The sequence below is a fragment of the Canis lupus genome, chromosome 19 (assembly GCF_011100685.1).
Source record: "Canis lupus familiaris isolate Mischka breed German Shepherd chromosome 19, alternate assembly UU_Cfam_GSD_1.0, whole genome shotgun sequence".
Lineage (NCBI taxonomy): Eukaryota > Metazoa > Chordata > Mammalia > Carnivora > Canidae > Canis > Canis lupus.
In genome coordinates, this window is record NC_049240.1 from 23892084 (window position 1) to 23910161 (window position 18078).

The window sequence follows — 18078 nt, forward strand, 5'->3', positions numbered from 1 at the left end:
TTTAGTTCAAGCACTGCCCACTTAATTGATTTAATTAACTGATAATATTAACATCCCATTTATAAATAAGCACAAATATATAAATAACCAACGTTTATAAAGTCTAGGGCTAACCAACTAGACCCCTGACACTGAAACCTGTTAGCAGTGATTTCTGGCTAGAGTGGGGGTTGGGGAAGTGGGGAGGGTGGCCCTTTCAGAACGTAACAAAACTTACACATTTCCTGCAGAGGGGCAAGCAAAGACCCAAACTTTTACATATAATTTCAGACCACTCAAGAACTCTTAGACACCCTCCTCTACAGGTCCCTGGACTGCAGCCTCAGAAACCTGTTCTGCATGATAGAAAAATGTGGTTAGTGAAAAGAGAGAACCTTTTAAAGTAAGGGACTTGTGATAAATTACTGTGTTTGCTACTTACTAGCAGTTCAACCATAAGCAAGTTCCCTAGTAACTTCCTGTGGCCCTTAGACTCCCAGACTCTGAAATAGGAATATCAGAATCTGCCACACCAGGACACTGTGAGAATGAAAAAGCAACATGAAAATCACTCTGTGTAGTGCCAAGTACTCTACCAAATTAACTGTTCTAGTAAAAGATGTTCTCATAAGAAGAAAAAGACTCCTAACTCGGGGAAACGAACTAGGGGTGGTAGAAGGGGAGGAGGGCGGGGGGTGGGGGTGAATGGGTGACGGGCACTGAGGGGGGCACTTGACGGGATGAGCGCTGGGTGTTATTCTGTATGTTGGTAAATCAAACACCAATAAAAAATTAATTTATTAAAAAAAAAGATGGTCTCATAAGAAACCGCCTTCTAAATTATAGAATAATAATGCATCATTATCACATGGGCTCAAAAAAGATGTCTTGGAAATACATTTTCTGTGGTTAGGGGGAAAAAAATCCTCCCCAAAGTCACGAAACTTCTAAACTGGAAAGAGAATACATGAACTATATTCCAGTAGTACTGTGCTACAGTTCTGTTTACAATTTGTCCCAAAGGGGCCTAGATGTGTAATCCCAAAACTGATGATTCTGGACTGGAAACTGGACAGCACTGCCAGCAACCCCAGGCAGAGTGGTAAGGGAACAGGGAGTGACAAAAGGTCCACTAGGGAACATTAGCATTTCTGAGCAACTGCCTGGGACAAGCACTGGGTCAGGTGCTTTGCAAATACCATAATATCTAGTCCTTCCACACAACTATCCAGGAAACTATTGTCCCTGACCGGTGGCAGCCATGTCCACTTTGTTCACCACAACAAGTAGACCATTGCCTGGCAAACAGTAGATATTCTAAAACTATGCTGCATAATGGAACACTCTCATTCCCACTTTAAAAATAAGAAAATGGAAGCTCAGAGAGGCTGAGTAACTTGCCTAATGAACAGCAATGCTTGGAATCCACAACTGCCTGCCTGTTTTTTACAATTATCATGCTATCTCCCGATTCTCTGGTTTTGGAAGGGTAAGAATCCATACTGTGAGGTCCCAGACTGAGCAAAGAGCTTTCTTGTGAGAACCAAGGCAAATCCAAGGACTTTCTAGGGGCAGAGTCCTTGGGACACAGGTAGATGAGGAAGGCAGAGTTTCAACCTGAAACCAAGCATGCCAGCCTGAAGCTGGGACCAAAGTGAACTGACCAACCAGCCTGACAGATCTGTATTCAGGCTTGCTTCGGGGACAGAATGTGAGCTCCTCAGGAGCAGGGAGTTTTGTCTGTCAGAGTCACATGCCTAGCATAATGCCTGGAACATAGGAGGTACTCAAAATGAAATAAACAAATACAGACTTCATTCCTTAAAGAAGGAAGGAAAACAAATAGGAGTGTGACACCAAGAAGAAAGATGCTACAAAAAGCCTAGGACTTAAGGATGGTTAAAACGAAAACTCTGTGCACCAAGATTTACCTAGAAATCCCCTTGAACTGTTTAAAAAGAGATAGAGTTCTTGGGGGCAAGATATAGCACCCGTTAAGATAACCCCCCTCCAAAAAAAAAAAAAAAAAAGACAGAAAAAAAAGAGCTTTCATACCCAAACCCTACATCTTTGATGCCACAGGTAAAACTACAGGGAAAGACTGTTTTAGAGAAGCGTAAGTAAGAACTTCGCTGAAGTGGCCTTTTGTTTGACAATGCCTTCATTTTATGAGAATCTTATCACTCTGATCCTAGTGGTCTTTAAATGTTGCTAATTACTATAAAAAGTGTGAGAAATAATAGCTGTCAGAATTTACAATGTGGCATTGCATGATCACAAGCATAATGCTTGTGGCGTGGTGGGTAAATTAAAACATTCTTTAATAAATCCTAGGCCTAAGTGTATTATTTGTAAAATCTAGTCTGTAGGTTATTTTCCTTAATTTAAATTAATGACTATCTCTTGGTTAATGATCTACAGTAAGATAATGGAAATATTAACAAAAATTGTATCGTGGAAAACACTTTTCAGTTTTTGGGAAACAGAAGAGGCATAAAATTCTAAATCTTTTTCTTATTCTATCTAAACTGAAGATAATGCTATCAAACTCAAAAAACCAACTTGCTCTCTACAAGTTTATAGACACCCATCTGAGCTCCAACATACATAACAGTGAGGTAAAATATTAGGAAGCACCCTTAAGAAATAAATTTACTTCCCAAATAATTAAAATTGATATGCATTTATAACTCTTAGCAAAACCATTTGCTGTGAACCACACAAATCTAATTTTTCACAAAAGTAGTTACTATACATCTGATATGAAAACTGTCACAGGTAACTGCAGAAAAGATCTAACAGAATTTTCCACATAGTTCAATATCTTCCCCTTAAGTTAACGTGCACTGTAAAGCTGCTTCGCTCCTGTACAGAAGCAAGGTTTACTTCCTTTAATAAAAATGAGCGTCAGGCGCCTGGGTGGTTCAGTGAAACTCAGAATCTGATCCCCACTTAGGTCGTGATCTCAGGGTCCTGACACCAAGCCCCTCACCCCTGCAGGCGCAGCGCGGAGTCACTCGAGGTTCTCTCTTCCCTTCTCCCTCCGCCCTCACTTATCTCTCTCTCTCTCTCTGTAAAAATAAGATCTTTTTCTAAAAAATAAGTGTCAACTAAGTTTGTCAAAAGCAAGCCGAGTGAAAAGGCTACCCAAATTCTGTGGTGTCGTAAAGCAACTATTTTAAGTGTCTTTAAACATCACACTAAATCTCGCTGGCAAGTGCAGGATGAAGGTTTCCGACACAGTGTAGCACAGCAAGGTAGAAGATCTCCGGACTTTAACTGGACAAAATATGCGAGTTCTCGAATCGGGTAAGAAATGCAAAACAATCTAGAGATTTTGGCCAACGAGGAACAGTTCACATCCATAATTTACTGGCGATGGACGAAGATCTTCTTCTTCTGGCAGGCCCCACAAAAAGTGAAAGTGGATCATCCAATTTCTAGCCAACGGATCCTCGCATTTAAATGAAAGCGACGGCCAATAGGCATTCCCCGAATTCATTTCAGAGAAAATAGAAACCTATAAAAAGACCCAGGCGTTCACCACTCGGAGTCCTGCCCCTGCGCGGGCTCAGGCGTGTCTACCTTCAGGTCGGGGCACTTCCCCCACCTCCTGCACTTGGGCACACGGTCTCCAAGGAAGGTTCCAAGCCGCTACTCTCGCAGTAGCGATACCTTCCCTGAAAACCGCCGAGGGCAACTCCGGACGCTCGCAAATCCGGGAAGGACGGATACACGGAAGGAGACCCTGAGTCAAGGAAGAAGCGGAAGCTCAAGGTGACCGGGGCACAGGGTGGCCCCGCGTCCCGGACCCCGTCCCCGTCCCCCCGACCTCCCCACGCCGCGCCGGGGGTACCTGTCACCGGCAGCGCAGCCGCGACACACGCGGTGCCCGAGGCCCGCTTCCTGCCCAGGCTGGGGCCCCGCTCAGTCCACGACGATGCCAGCGACGACGCCGGGGCGGGGCGGTGACGGCAACCGCAGCCGCTGCGCCAGTGAGCGGCCGACACGCGCCTTTCCCGCGGCTCGGCTCACTAGCCGGTCTCGCAGAGCAAGAGCCCAACTGCCGACCGCCTCCTACTTCCGCTTCCTGCTGGCAGGAGCCGGAGGACTTCCGGCTGCCGAGTGCGGCCGGGGCAGCCCAGAGCGTCGGCGGTCGCCATCTTTTATCGCGGAGGCCCCGCCTTCCTCTGTGCCGGCCGCGAGCGGCGAGGTGGGGGTGGGGGGTGGGGGGTGAGGGTGCAGGGTGGCGGCTCTAAGGTCGGGAGGACCGCCCCGGGCTTGCCTGCTGAGACCGAAAACCGTGCGGGGTGCTGAAGCCGGGTTCGGGTTTCAGCCCCTTTCCCTGCTTGAACGGGGGCGTGTGACCGTCTACTTCCTTGAACCCTGCGCAGGGGCGGGCAAGATTGCTAACGTCTTGAGCGTCTCCGACTTCGTGTTAACTGAGTTTTGGTGACCGCCGTACCCGGAGATGCGGGGACAGGAAGAAACGGTCTAACGTACAAGGCGCTGCGGTTTCTGTGCAAGGACTGCTTTGTCCTTTCTACTTTGTACTTTTTTTGGCAAATATAAATCCCCATGCCAAATCGTCTTAGAATATGTCGCACCGGGCAGGTCATACTACCCACCCACAAAGAGCATCTCGCTCTGGAGTACATAGTTTTAGCCCAAGTCAAAATGAACTGAAAACTGAACATTCAGGGCATGTCCCCAAGAAGCGTCCGAGGGTGGCCGGCGGCCGGCGCCCCGGGCCTCGCAGCTGCGCCTGCGCGGTGCCTCCGCCGCCGCCTCCTCCGCCTCTTCCGCCTCCTCCGCCTCCTCCGCCTCCTCCGCCGCCGCCGCCTCCTCCTCGTCAGGGCACGCGAGGCGGTGCTTCGAGGCTGGAGGAGTCGTCTCTTGGACTCATCACGTCGTGGACTCGGGTCTGCCCCTGGTTTTCAGCCTTGTGAGGTATGGACGCTACCAAGGTTTGCTTAGTGACGACGTACGACCGCGTGACAGCTCAGAGCTCCTAAGAAAGTTGGCTTTCTCTTCTTCCAGACCTTTCTCAGAAAATTCGAGGCTGTTTTATTTGAACAAAACCAGATTTTTATTTTTTTTTTTAGGTTTTTATTTTGAAATAATTACAGAATCAGAAGAAGCTGCAAAGGTAGTGAGGTCCCGTCTACCCTTCGCCCAGGCTCCCCCAATGATTTTTATCTTAAATAACTTGGAACACAACATCAAAACCAGAAAAGTGTGTCTAGTTCCGTCACTTTATCACATGCAGACTTGTGTGATCACTGTGAGCATCGAGATGCAGAACCATTCCACAGAGCTGTCTGTTGGGTTAAGGAAGAGGGACAGGTAGGTGGAGCGTGGAGGACCTCTAGGAGAGGGAAACTATTCTTTTTGTTTTGTTTTTTGTTTTGTTTCCATCATTTGTTTTGTGGTTTCACATTTTATTTTTATTTATTTATCTTTTTAAAATTTTTATTGGAGTTCGATTTGCCAACATTTAGCATAACACCCAGCGCTCATCCCGTCAAGTGCCCCCTCAGTGCCCGTCGCCCAGTCCCCCCCACCCCCCGCCCTCCTCCCCTTCCACCACCCTAGTTCATCTCCCAGAGTTAGGGGTCTCTCGTGTTCTGTCTCCCTCACTGATATTTTCACTCATTTTCTCTCCTTTCCCTTTATTCCCCTTCACTAATTTTTATATTCCCCAAGTGAATGAGACCATATAATGTTTGTCCTTTTCTGATTGACTTAAGAGTGAAACTATTCTGTGTGATCTTCTAGAGAGAATACAGATAATCATACATGGGTCAAACCCACAGAATGTACACCAGGACTGAACCCTGCAATAAACTACAGATTTGGGGTGATTAGAATGTGTCAGGGTAGGTTTATGAATTATAACACATGTATCACTGTGGATGTTGATAGTGGAGAAAGTTGTGCTTCTGGGGGGCAGGAGGTTTATTGGAACTCTACTTTCTGCTCTATTTTCCTATGAATCTAAAACTGCTTCAAAAAATAAAGTATAGGGGCACTTTGGTGGCTCAGTCGGTAAAACGACTGCCTTTGGCTCACGTGGTGATCTCAGGGTCCTGGGATCCAGCCCAATGCCAGGCTCCCTGCTTAGCAGGGGAGTCTGCGGCTCCCTCTGCCTCTCCCCCTCCCCCACCTCGTACTTAACCTTGCTCTCTCTCTCTCAAATAAAATCTTATAAAAAAAATAATAAAATAGTGTATTTAGAAGGGGGGAAATCGTAAATGTTAAAGATGGAAGAAATATAAGAAATAACCTATTCCTCTCTCCTCATTGTAAATTGAGAAAAAATGAGACTCCGGCTTTAAAAACTAATTGATAGACTTTATTGTTAATACAGTTTTAATTTTACAGAATTGAGCAGGTAGTACATATAGTTTCATATATTCATCATACCCCACCTCCCACACCTGATACAGAATTTGTTTGCCCTATTGTTAACATCTTGCATTAGTGTAGTACATTTGGATTATATCCCTACAATGGAATAGTGGGAATAATTTCCAAACCACATATCTGGCAAAACACTTGTATATAAAATATATAAAGGACTCCCAAAACTCAAATCATGGAAATAAGATTGATAAATTGTTATCAATTAAAGTCCATAACTGACATCAAGTTTCATTCAGCATTGTATAGTTTTATGGGTTTTCACAAATGCATAAAAGCATGTATCTACCCTTAAGTTTCATGCAGAATAATTTCACCACTCATATAATTCCTTATTCTTCACCTCTACACTTCTCCCCCCAAACCCAGGCAACCACTGATCTTTTTTCACCATCTGCTATAGACTGAATATTTGCATCCTCCCAAAATTCATATGTTAAATCCTAACCCTCAGTGTGTGGTATTTAAAGGTGGGGCTTTTGGGAGGTGATTAGGTCAGGAGAGTGGACCCTCATGAATGAGTATAGTGCCCTTATAAGAAGAAACCCTAGAGACCTCCCTTGCCCTTCCATCTTGTGAGGACACAGAAGTTCTTGTGTATTATCCACTTTTTTTATTAGACCCCTTAGCTTGTTAAAGTGACTTTAAAGATCCTACTGTGATAATTCCAGAATCTCTGCCTGTATACCTATAATTTTTGCTTAAAACCCATATACAATATACTGGGTGAAAGGAACTGGAGTAAATAGGCCTCAGTGTGAAGTTTTGTGTTTTTCTGGCCAGCTGTTAGGCTATATTTACTGTTTGCCACAGCTGTACACGTCAGAGACCTCCATTTCCTCTAGTGTCCTTGTTTTTGTTTCCTCTGTAATATTTGAGTTTCCCTAGAAATTGCATGTTTTTTTAAGATTTTATTTGTTTATTAGAGACAGAAATAGCAAGAGAGAGCACAAGCAGAGAGGAGAGGGAGGAGTAGGCTCCTGCTGAGCCAGGAGCCTGACATGGGGCTGGATCCCAGGACCCTGAGATCTTGACCTGAGCCAAAGGCAGATGCTTAACCCACCCAGGTGCCCCTAGAAACTGCTACTTAAATAGAGCCTGATCATTATAGTTCTGTCAGCTGTAATCCACATTATTATACAGGAGCCCTGTTGATGCGGTGGTAAGGTTGATGGGAGGGCAAGCATTTGTAATCCATCCTATGAGGTCTTTTTTTTTTTTTTTAAGATTTTTATTTATATATTCATGAGAGACACAGAGAGGCAGGGGCATAGGCAAAGGAAAAAGCAGGCTCCTCACAGCCCAATGTGGGACTGGATCCCCCTGACCAGGATCACACCCTGAGCCAAAGGCAGATGCTCAATCCCTGAGCCACCCAGGCATCCCAATGAGGGCTGTATTTTAGCAGGCCTGTGCCCCAGGGCTGTGGCAACAGAAACACCTGGTGCCATCCGATTTATGATATTGTGATATGAGGCCACATTTTTTAAAGCAAGTTGTTAAACATGTACCATCACTGGATAGGAAGGAAAGTGTCACTGTATGTCCTTTTATATCACTCTTATAGCCTCTAAATTTTAAAACATATGACACAACCTGTTGAAGAAAAAGTAAATGAACTTATTTTCAAAACATATTTTAAATATGTGGCCAAATAAAGTAGAAGAAAAGGAGAAGAGACAAAAGAATATACAGATGAAGTTTCAAAAGGCAACACCTAGAATGTGTCCCCACCTGTAAGACAGTAGCAGTGGCTTGACTGGCATGTGGGTAGTGAGGTCCACATGTACCAACAGGTTTTACTTTCTCCCCCAAATAAGCCCTAATTCCACAGACTGACTAGCCATGGCCTGGTTGGGTCTAAAGGTAAAGCCTCATGAGACACACCTAACTCTGGGACACAAACAAGGGGTAGTGGAAAGGGAGGTGGGCGGGGGCTAGGGGTGACCAGGTGATGGGCACTGAAGGGGGCACATGGCCGGATGAGCGCTGGGTGTTATGCTGTATGTTGGCAAATTGAACTATAAATAAATAAATAAATAAATAAATAAATAAATAAATAAATAAATAAATAAATAAATAAATATAAAGATAAAGCCTGACCTTTGGGGTAATCATGGCTGTGGAATGAGCAGGCTGCACCATGTCTCGAGACTCAAGAATCAGCCCTGGTGCTCACCAGCTCTGTAAGATGCATGTCGTGCTCATACTCCTGAGTGAGCAAGCCCTCCAGACACAGAACTGACTCTCTTCATTGCCACTCCCTCCCCACTCCACTTGGAGAGGCTCCGTTGAACCCTCCTCAAACTGAGAAGATACTAATAGTCTTTTGGGAGACTTTAGCTGCACCTGATCCATCTTGGCCAGACCACCTCTATCATCTGGATGTACAACATGTACAGTATGTACAACAGTCAGAGGTCATCACTTGATGCATTTCCACATGGCAACTGGAAGAATAATTTCCAACTATCATCCCATAAGCCTTTGGCATTTGGAATGGGAGGAGGGATGGTTTCCAAGTCCTGATTTTCTCTAAGCATTTCTATGCCGTAGGATTCTTCAATATGGTGCCCATGTCATAATGATTTCTTACTGTTCTTTTAATATAGATTCAACTCAATATATGTTCATCCTCTCACTCCTAGGCTGATTTCAATTATATTCTTGTAGAAGCTTGAATAATCACCTCTTGGTAACTATAATTTAGGTCTTTATTCTGCTAAAATAAAGTCAAATAGTTTATCTGTATAACATTGCTTCAGGAGGTTGTGGGGAGGTTTGGAAATGGCCTCCAAAGATTCTTGCCTCCTGGTGTTCACACCCTATGTGGTTCCTTCCCAAGCAAACCCAGATGACCTGCATTACCAGTAAGGATAGTCTGGAAATTATGAAGTATGTTCTTTGATGTTAAATCATAAAACATTGCAATTTCCATCTTGCTTTCTCTTGCATCACTCTTGCAGTTGGGGTAAGCCAACTGCCACATTGGTGTTGAGAGTCAAGCAGCCCCGAGGAAACATCTACATGAGCAGGAAGTGAGCCCTGAAACCAAGAGCAGGCATCACTTTTGCAGTCTCATGGGATTGGATCTTCCTGTTGTCAAATGACTGCAATATTTCCCCATATCTTAACTCTGACCCCGCGAGAGACCCTATGCCAGAATCACCCCATTAAGCCATTCTCTAATTCCTGATTTACAGAAACTATGTACGACAATGTCTCTTTTTTTTTATTTTTTAATGCCACTGTGTTGTATAATTTGTTACACAGCTCAAAGCCACAAAGAAGTGTGACCCTGTGCCGGTGCACAGAGTGGCCTTGGGTATAACAGCCCAGGCAGACCTGAAGTTGGATGCGCAAGGGATCCCCTTGCTGGGAGTAAAGAGAACAACTAGAAATTGTATCCTCATTACTCTGACCAGAAATAGAGGTTTGGAAGAAGAATCTCTACCCCACATGGTAACTGGAGGCCTATATCTCAATGATACCTTGAAAACAAAACTACTCAATGAGAATTCTTTTTTTCCCTAATATTTTGTCTTTATAAGCAGGTAACCAAAAAAATAAAAAAAAAAAATCCCAACACCACAAATTGTTCGATCGTAATATAAGGTTTATGCATAGCGGCTGCATTCTAATGAACCAATCTAGAGCAGTGTTTGAAATACAATAATACATTTCACATCATGACCTAGTGCTGATAAACATATCTACAAAACTGAAAAATTTCATGAAACAATACTTTACACTTGCACATTCAATCATGCAAAACAATTACAAAGTTTATGTCAAGTATTATTCTATTCATATGCATATATATATCCCAGGGGAAAAAATAAACTAAAAATTAGGAGTAACTTTCTTTAATGCCTGTTCACAAATTTATTCCATCCCAGAACTCTCAAGGACAAAGTTACTATGAATGTATCTAGTTGAGGCTTATGTGACTCTTCTTAAATAAACTCAGTGGGAAATCTCATACTTACTAAATGCAGGTAAAATTCTCACATTTCACAACTGTAAATTACAATAATATTAAACTCTACAAATCTACCTCCTCCATTTTGATAATGGCAAAACTGGTTGTCATTTACCACTGAATCAAGTGATATCAGTAAACAAGAGCTGGAAACGTGATCGGTAGCCCACCTATATCCCTTGTATGGCCTCCCTCACTAACTTGTCACAATTGGTGACAATATTTGTCACAATGGGTACAGTTGTGGGGTCAGAATCTGGGAAATGCACTGTGATATTTTCTGTTCTTTTTTTTACTAAGGTACAATAAAGACACCTCAAAAAAAGGTAAACTTGTTACAGCCCACAGGTTAATGGGTTGTGGTCCACAGATTTGAAAACACTGGTTCAGAAGCTCTCACCTTTTAAATAAATGCAGTATACGATTTCTTGCCTGTGTTAGTTTTCTATTGCTAATAGAACAAATTGCCACAAACTTAAAACAACATAAATATTTTGTCTTACATTTCTACGGGCCAGAAATCCAATGTGGATCTTGCTGGCTGAAACCAAGATAGTGGAAGAGCTGCATTCCTCTATTGAGACTCCAGGGAAGCACCCACCCACTTCTTTGTTCATTCTGGCTTTGGCAGAATTGAGTTCCCTGTGGCTGTTGGACTCCAGTCCCCATTTCCTTGCTGCCTGCCATCTTAGGCTGCCCCTGGCCACTAGAGGCTTCTCTCTGGCCCATGCACATAGCCCCCTACAGCTCAGACCAATAACAGGGCTCTGAATCTTCCTCATTCTACCATTCCCTGACTCTTTTGCTGCATCTCCCTCATTGCAACTTGGAAGAGTTGGCCACTTTTAAAGATTCATGTGATTAGATCATGACATTTGGATAATCTCCCTGTCTGAGGGTCCATACCCTTAATCACATCAGCAAAGTCATTTTTGCCTTCTAAGCTAACATTTACAGATTCTGAGTATTAGAGCATGAACAAATTTGAGGACCACTGTTCTGCCCACCAAATTAACACAGAAATGCAGCCTTACACGTGTACATTTTATCAGTAGCAAAGCCTAGGATTGGTGGATGATTTTTTTTAATCATACTTGAGGATGTTTTAGATGCAGGGCTGTGGGGAGCAAGAGCCTTATAAGCTTCCATCTGGTGCTTCTCCACAGATTTCAAAGAGCCATTTGCTCTTCCAGATGGTGTTTTAACATTTCTACATAAATCTGGGTACACACAATAGCACACAGGACTCACATCTCGGTGTAAATCCAGAATACTAAAGAAAGAGATCCCTGCCAGTCTTTACTTGTTATTTGTTAAATGTGAAAAGGAAAACCTGCAGTTGACACACAGCAATTCTGTGGTGTAGAGTTGGCATCCAGCTGCAGTTTTGCTCGGGGTAACTGTCACTGAGCTCTGTGCAGTGTTGGTGATATGATGCTTGTAGGTCTCCTGTGATGGAGCAAAGCTTTGGCCACACGGAATTAAAATAATGCAGCAGTACGTTTATTATTTTATAATAATAAAGGCCCTCCTACTACTTGAGTTATTTCCCATTCCAGGCCAGCTTTTCCAGTCCCCATTCTTCCTCTCTAGAGCTCACATTCAACTTTCTGAGCATGGACCCAGGTTGCACGTTCAGGGGCATCAGCCTGGGCTGAACTTGCTCTATGCCCCTGCTTAGGCACAGTTAGGACCCTGATATCCCAAAGGGGAAAGACAGTTCTTTATGTGGTACCCGAATAATCTTCCTTTAGGACCCAGGCCATCTTGTATTAGCTTTGCAGGAACCCTCTATAACTTATTAATGCCCATGGCTCATGCTCCAAAATCCCTTGTTTTGAGATCAAACATGGCTCATTGATATGGGATAGGTTCAGCTTGGTTTTGACATAGTATCTGGCCTCGGGAACCAACATCCTGCAGCCACACCTCTGGTTCCATTCCAAAGCCCTGTCTCACAGAATTCCCCACACATTTCCTGTTTCTTGATGTAAGAGGGATGGTGTATCCAATGTAATCTATGGTATAAAGAATATAGGTGTTATATCTAATGTTAAATGGTATATTTAACATTCTTTCATTCATCCAGTAAACTAATGCTTGCTCTGTGAAGAAAAAATTTTTGCCCTCAAGGAGCCCAGATTGGGAGGAGAGAAACATAGACACAGATGATTATAAAACAGGTGAAAGGCTGAGACAGAGGTCACCTTGGGTCACAGTGGTATGCAGAGAAAGGGCACAAAAGCAGCTAGGAAAGTCTAGGAAAGCTTCTTGGAAGAGATAACTCTCCAGTTAAGAGCTGCTAAGAAGTTCTTTGATACCTCAGATTTCTGTGTGGTAATCCTTTCGGTATGAAAAAATACAACCCATTAGCTAAAAAAAAAAAAAAATTGGAAAATTCAGGTGTAGAAAAATTAACCTATATTTCTATCATCCAAACAAATCTTCATTTCTAAATTTCCATGTTTTTCCTTCTACTCTTTCTCCTATGCATAATTTTTTTACTTCAGGAGATTTTGTTTTAACAAACAACTTTTACATGCAAGCACCACCTTCTAGGCCTGGAAAATTTAGCTGATCACTAGTGCATATATTTGGAAATACATTTGACATTTCTTCCCCCAAATTCTTTCACTAATTTAATTTCCAAATACTTGGGGATTTTCCACATATATTTCTATTATTTATTTTTTTAAGAATTTATTTATTTATGAGAGACCTACAGAAAGAGGCAGTGACACAGGCAGAGAGAGGAGCAGGCTCCCCGTGGGGAGCCCGATGCGGGACTTGATTGCAGGACCCCAGGATCACGACCTGAGCCAAAGGCAGACGCTCAATCACTGAGCCACCCAGGAGTCCCTCTGTTACTGATTTCTAACTTAATTCTGTTATAGTCAGAAAACATACTTCCTATGATTCAACTTATTAAAATTTATTATAATTTGTTTCATAGACAACAATATGCTTTATCACAATGAATGTTCTGGGAACGCTTGAATGTGTATTCTGCTCATGTTGAACAGAATGCTCTAAAAATGTCATTTGAATCATTTGGTTACTAGTCTTATTCCAATCTTCTATATTCTCACGTATTTTCTTATTTTCCTTGCTTTTATCCAAAAGTGAACATATTATAGGTATTCTTTTGCACTTTGCACTTTTTTTTTCCACTTAAAAATGTATCCTGGAAATTCTCTGCATGTTCTTTAAAAAAGTCCTCATTTTTTCTTTCTTTGAATTATTCTAATTTATATATAACACAACTCCTTTTTATAAATAATTCTGTGTGTTTTGATGATAATATTCAGTTGTGTAATGACCACTACAATCCTAGTATAGGACAATTTCATCACCCCTCAAAAATTTCCCTTGCCCCTTTGTCATCAAACCCTTCCCACTACCCCAGCTCCTGTCAACTATGGCTCTGTGTTTCTATCCTTATAATTTCGCCATTATCAGAACATTACACAAATGAAATCATGCAGTGTGCAGCCTTCTGATTCTAACTTCTTTCACTTACGATAATCTATATGAGATTCATACACTTGGCATGAAACAGTAGTGCTATTCCTTTTTATCACTCAGTAGTATTCCATTGAATAGATCTAACACAATTTTTTTGTCCATTCACCAGTTTTTTAACATTTGGGTTGTTTTGGTGATTATGAATAGAGCTATACTAAGCACTCATATAACATTTAGTAGAAGCATTTGTTTTCATTTCTTTTGGATAAATACATAGGAATAATATTATAGGATAATATTATAAATATATATTTAACTCTATAGGAAATTGACAAAATGTTTTCCAGAGTGGCACAGTTAAGAAGCATTCACCTTCTTTAATTAGAAAGATCCCAAAAGTACGTACCTCCTCAGATTTGGTACCCTCACTTAGCCTCACACACCTTACCTAGCACAAACCCCATCCTAATACACATAGCACTATTCGGGCTGTTTTTTCTTCTACAATCACTGGTAATTTTAATTTTTCAAAGAATTTGTCTATTTCATCTAAGTATCAGGAAATTTTTTATATAAAAGACCAAATCGTAAATATTAAAGACTTTGCAGACTTTATATTATTCTGTCATACATTCTTTTCTTCTTCTTCCTTTTTTTCTTCCTTTTCTTCTTCTCCTCTCCCTATTTCTCCTCTTCCTTCTTTTACAACCTTTTTAAAAATGTAAAAACCATTCTTAACTCATAGGCTTATGTAACCCAAAAACCATATCATGCTGACCTCTTTCCTAAATTATCAAATTTTGGAGCATAAAGTTTATATTCTTTTTTTTGGTCTGTTTAATAACTGTAGAATTGCTAAAATATGTCACCTGTCTCATTCTTGGCATTGGTAGTTCGTGCATTCTCTTTCTCTCCTTACCAGTCTAGTTAGAGATTTATCCATTTAGTTGCTCTTCTCACAAAACCAGCTTTTCCCTTCTGTGGCTATCTCTATTGATTTCTATCTTTATTTTCATTAAAGTTTGCTCTTCATTTCCTTCTTTCTGCATAATTTGTATTTAAATTGCTTCTCTTGGGATGCCTGGCTGGCTCAGTTGGAAGAGCATGAGACTCTTGACCCCCGGGTTGTGAGTTCCAGCCCCATGCTTGGTGCAGAGATTACTTAAATGAAATATTCTATAAATCCTGGCTAGGTCAGTTTGTTGGTGGTGTGGTTCAGGATTTTTATGTTCTTACTAATGTTCTGTGTACTTTTCCTATCAATAATTGGAATATATATTCCAAATATAATAGTGAATTTTTCTGTTTCTCCTTTTATTTCCTTCACTATTTGCCACATGTATTTTAAAACTCCATTGCTAGATGCAGATATCTTAACACTGTTATGTTTTCTTGGTGTATTGACCACTTTATCATAATGCAATATCCGTCTTTGCTAATATTCCTTGTTCTGAAGTGTATTTTTTTTGTGTTAATGTTGCCAATACAGCTGGGGTATGTCATTTGTTCTTAGTGTTCACATCATCTATTCTTTGAATCATTTACTTTTTTTAAGATTTTATTTATTTATTCATGAGAGACACAGAGAGAGAGGCAGAGACACAGGCAGAGGGAGAAGCAGGTTCCATACAGGAAGCCCAATGTGGGACTGATCCCAGACCCTGGGATCATGCCTTGAGCCAAAGGCAGACGCTCAACCGCTGAGCCACCCAGGCTAATCATCTACTTTGAACCTACCTATGTTGCTTTTATCTGTAAAGTAGGTTTCTTCTAGACAGCATATATGATCTGTCTCCACCCACTCTCCAAGAATTTAAACTCCCTAAGAGCAGAGATTTCATGTGTTTTGTTTGTAACTGTATTCCCCGTGCCTACAACACCGTGGGGCTTAAAATACATATGATTAAATCTTTACTGAATGCATAAACCAGCTTATGTATGCTTCACTGGAAAAGTTTCTTTATTTGAAGGTATAATCTAGTTCTTATATTCACCCCTCTAGTATTTATGTTGAGGGACCCCGTTTTTCTTTCTCTCCAATATGATAAATGTAATATTTTCACTGGTTTGGGGGAAAGGGCTTGGTTTGTTTTGTCTTTAGATTAACTTGCCAATTGAAAATTTGGTGATAGTTGCATACTCCAACTGAATCTCCCTTTTATCTTTCCCTCTCCTGGAGTGTCTTAAGGTCATGGTGTATTCTATTGTACCCCAGTGTAATAAGAATCCTTATCTATGAAAATTTTATTTCAACATTAACAAAAAATAATTAGGAATATCAGGTCTATTCTGGGACTCCCTAGAATTGACCAATAGAACACACTACACAGGCTTCAGGGCATTTTTAATATTAAAAAGTTTCATTAACATTGGCTACTACTTCATTGGCTGTCCATAAGAGGTCATATGCTGTCTCTAAACATCCTATTTCTTCACTGCACTTACTCTAGAGCAAGAGTCAAAACTGTGGGAGTGCTTCCATCAAAGCAGCACCAAGTCCTGGCATTTGTATTCCCGTTGCTCTAGTCCTGTGGGGGACCCACTGGCAGCTGTAAGTTGTTAACTGGCCTTAGCTGTATACTGGCTCCTCATAGCTCTGCAACCCGAAGATCTTGTGCAGAACACCTATAGGTTTACTGGGAATAAGATAGTACATTGTTCCTTCCTTTGCAGTCACTACCTTGTTGCGCGCGCTGCGGCAACACGATCAGGGTCCTGAGGATAAGGGGATGAGGAAAATAAAAGAAAAGTAAAGAGATGGGGACAGGAGGGACACAGTGGATGATGTCCAAGCAGTGCCAGCTTTATTCAAGGTCTTACAACATTTTATAGCATGAGCAAAACAAAGCCAAGAAGGTGTTTATTTTTAGCAGGTTTGTGAAACTCTCCAAAGTTCCCTTTTCTCCAAATGCAAGACAGACTCACGGGTGCCAGAAGACCTTGGTAAATAGATAAGCTTGTTGCTCCAGATGTACATACTTCAAAGGAATATTAGGTATGGTAAACAGACTAGCAAGGACAGACAGACCCTTATTTACATTTATGCCCAGGTCAGAATAAGTTTTATCTATTGTGTTATGTGAGCGATCACGCACAAGCGAGCCCTGAGAACCACTGCTCAAGCCCTTTCTCAAGCGTCTACCAACTATTCACTCTTTAGGCTCTCGAGCCTTCTGAGTGAATGAGGGACGCAAGTCCGGGCCTGGTTTGGTTCAGTTACTCCAGCTAGTTCGTGGTCGCCCACACTACCTCTTTCTCCAATTTTTTTTATTGTGATAAAATACATATAACAAAATTTACCAGGTTCTGGTTTAAGATGGCAACTTAGGAGGATCCTGATCTCACTTACTCCCAGGGACACACCAAATTCACAGCTACATATGAAAGAACTTCTTTTGAAACAAAACAAAACAAAACAAAAACCTAAAACTGGCTCAGTGACTCCTACACACAGAGCCAATAAGAGAAGGCCTACATCAATGCAAGTAAGACAGCCTGGGTACAATCTCACCATAAACCCCATCCCTGGCACAGTAACCAGGGAGGGAAGCTGGGAGGGAATTTCAATTGGGAGGGAGTTGGGAGGGAACTCAAAGCCTGGAGCTTCTGCCCAAGAAGCAAAAGATTTGAACCCTACATTGGGAACCCCAATTTTTATGACCTAAACCTGAGAGACAAGCCCCAAATACATCTAGTTTTGAAAACCAATGAGACTCATGTCCATAAAACCCACATGGCTAGACCAAACTAAGAATGGCTCTTAAAGGATTCACATAGACTCACCAACCCCAGGGCTCAGTATAGAGGCAGTCGATCAAGAGATCAAGAGGCATTCAGACTTTCTGTGAATGAGGCTCATTTGCTAACTTTAAAATGTCAGCCTGAGAGGCAGGCATCTAATTTAGCACACATCTAGGGGCCTGCTCTCTGATGGGCACCATCTTTGTCCTATCCCTCTGCCTTATTCCAGCCAGCATATGCCGACTTTACTCTCCCTCAGTCATACTTCAGAGCTCCAGGATCTCCCCAGTGAAAGCTTTTACATGAGTCTGGTGCCTTGGGTTTTGCAGCTACTGCTCAGGAGACACCTCTTGATGACCAGGCTCTGGAGGTCATAGGGGCTTTCCAATCCCACTGCTATAGGGCTATAATAATCAAAGTTTTTGGCAGACTACCACTCCAGGGGCACTGCACACACAGCAGACTGAAGCACACCGCCAGTCTTTCTG

At 42.0% G+C, this 18078-nt stretch overlaps 2 protein-coding genes across 10 annotated transcripts in view; one reads left to right on the forward strand and one right to left on the reverse strand.

The window, feature by feature from the left end:
• Nucleotides 1-4045, reverse strand: part of UGGT1 (UDP-glucose glycoprotein glucosyltransferase 1) — a 123814-nt gene extending 119769 nt beyond the window's left edge. For 2 of the 3 annotated variants that reach the window (XM_038564809.1, XM_038564808.1), the window contains exon 1: nucleotides 3836-4041. The gene's annotated coding sequence lies outside the window, so the exon portion shown is untranslated. Of the gene's footprint in view, nucleotides 1-3835 lie in introns of all 3 variants that reach the window. The other variant, XR_005374019.1, reaches the window with a different exon arrangement.
• The window catches only part of LOC119864466, a 38577-nt gene continuing 24491 nt past the window's right edge, over nucleotides 3993-18078 (forward strand). For 2 of the 7 annotated variants that reach the window (XR_005374023.1, XR_005374022.1), the window contains exon 1: nucleotides 4210-4929. Coding sequence is in view for 3 of the 7 variants with exons in the window: in XM_038564811.1 (XP_038420739.1) it covers nucleotides 4684-4929; nucleotides 9676-9936 (507 nt within the window). In the remaining 4 variants the exon portion in view is untranslated. The other 5 variants (XM_038564811.1, XR_005374021.1, XM_038564812.1 and 2 more) reach the window with 5 other exon arrangements.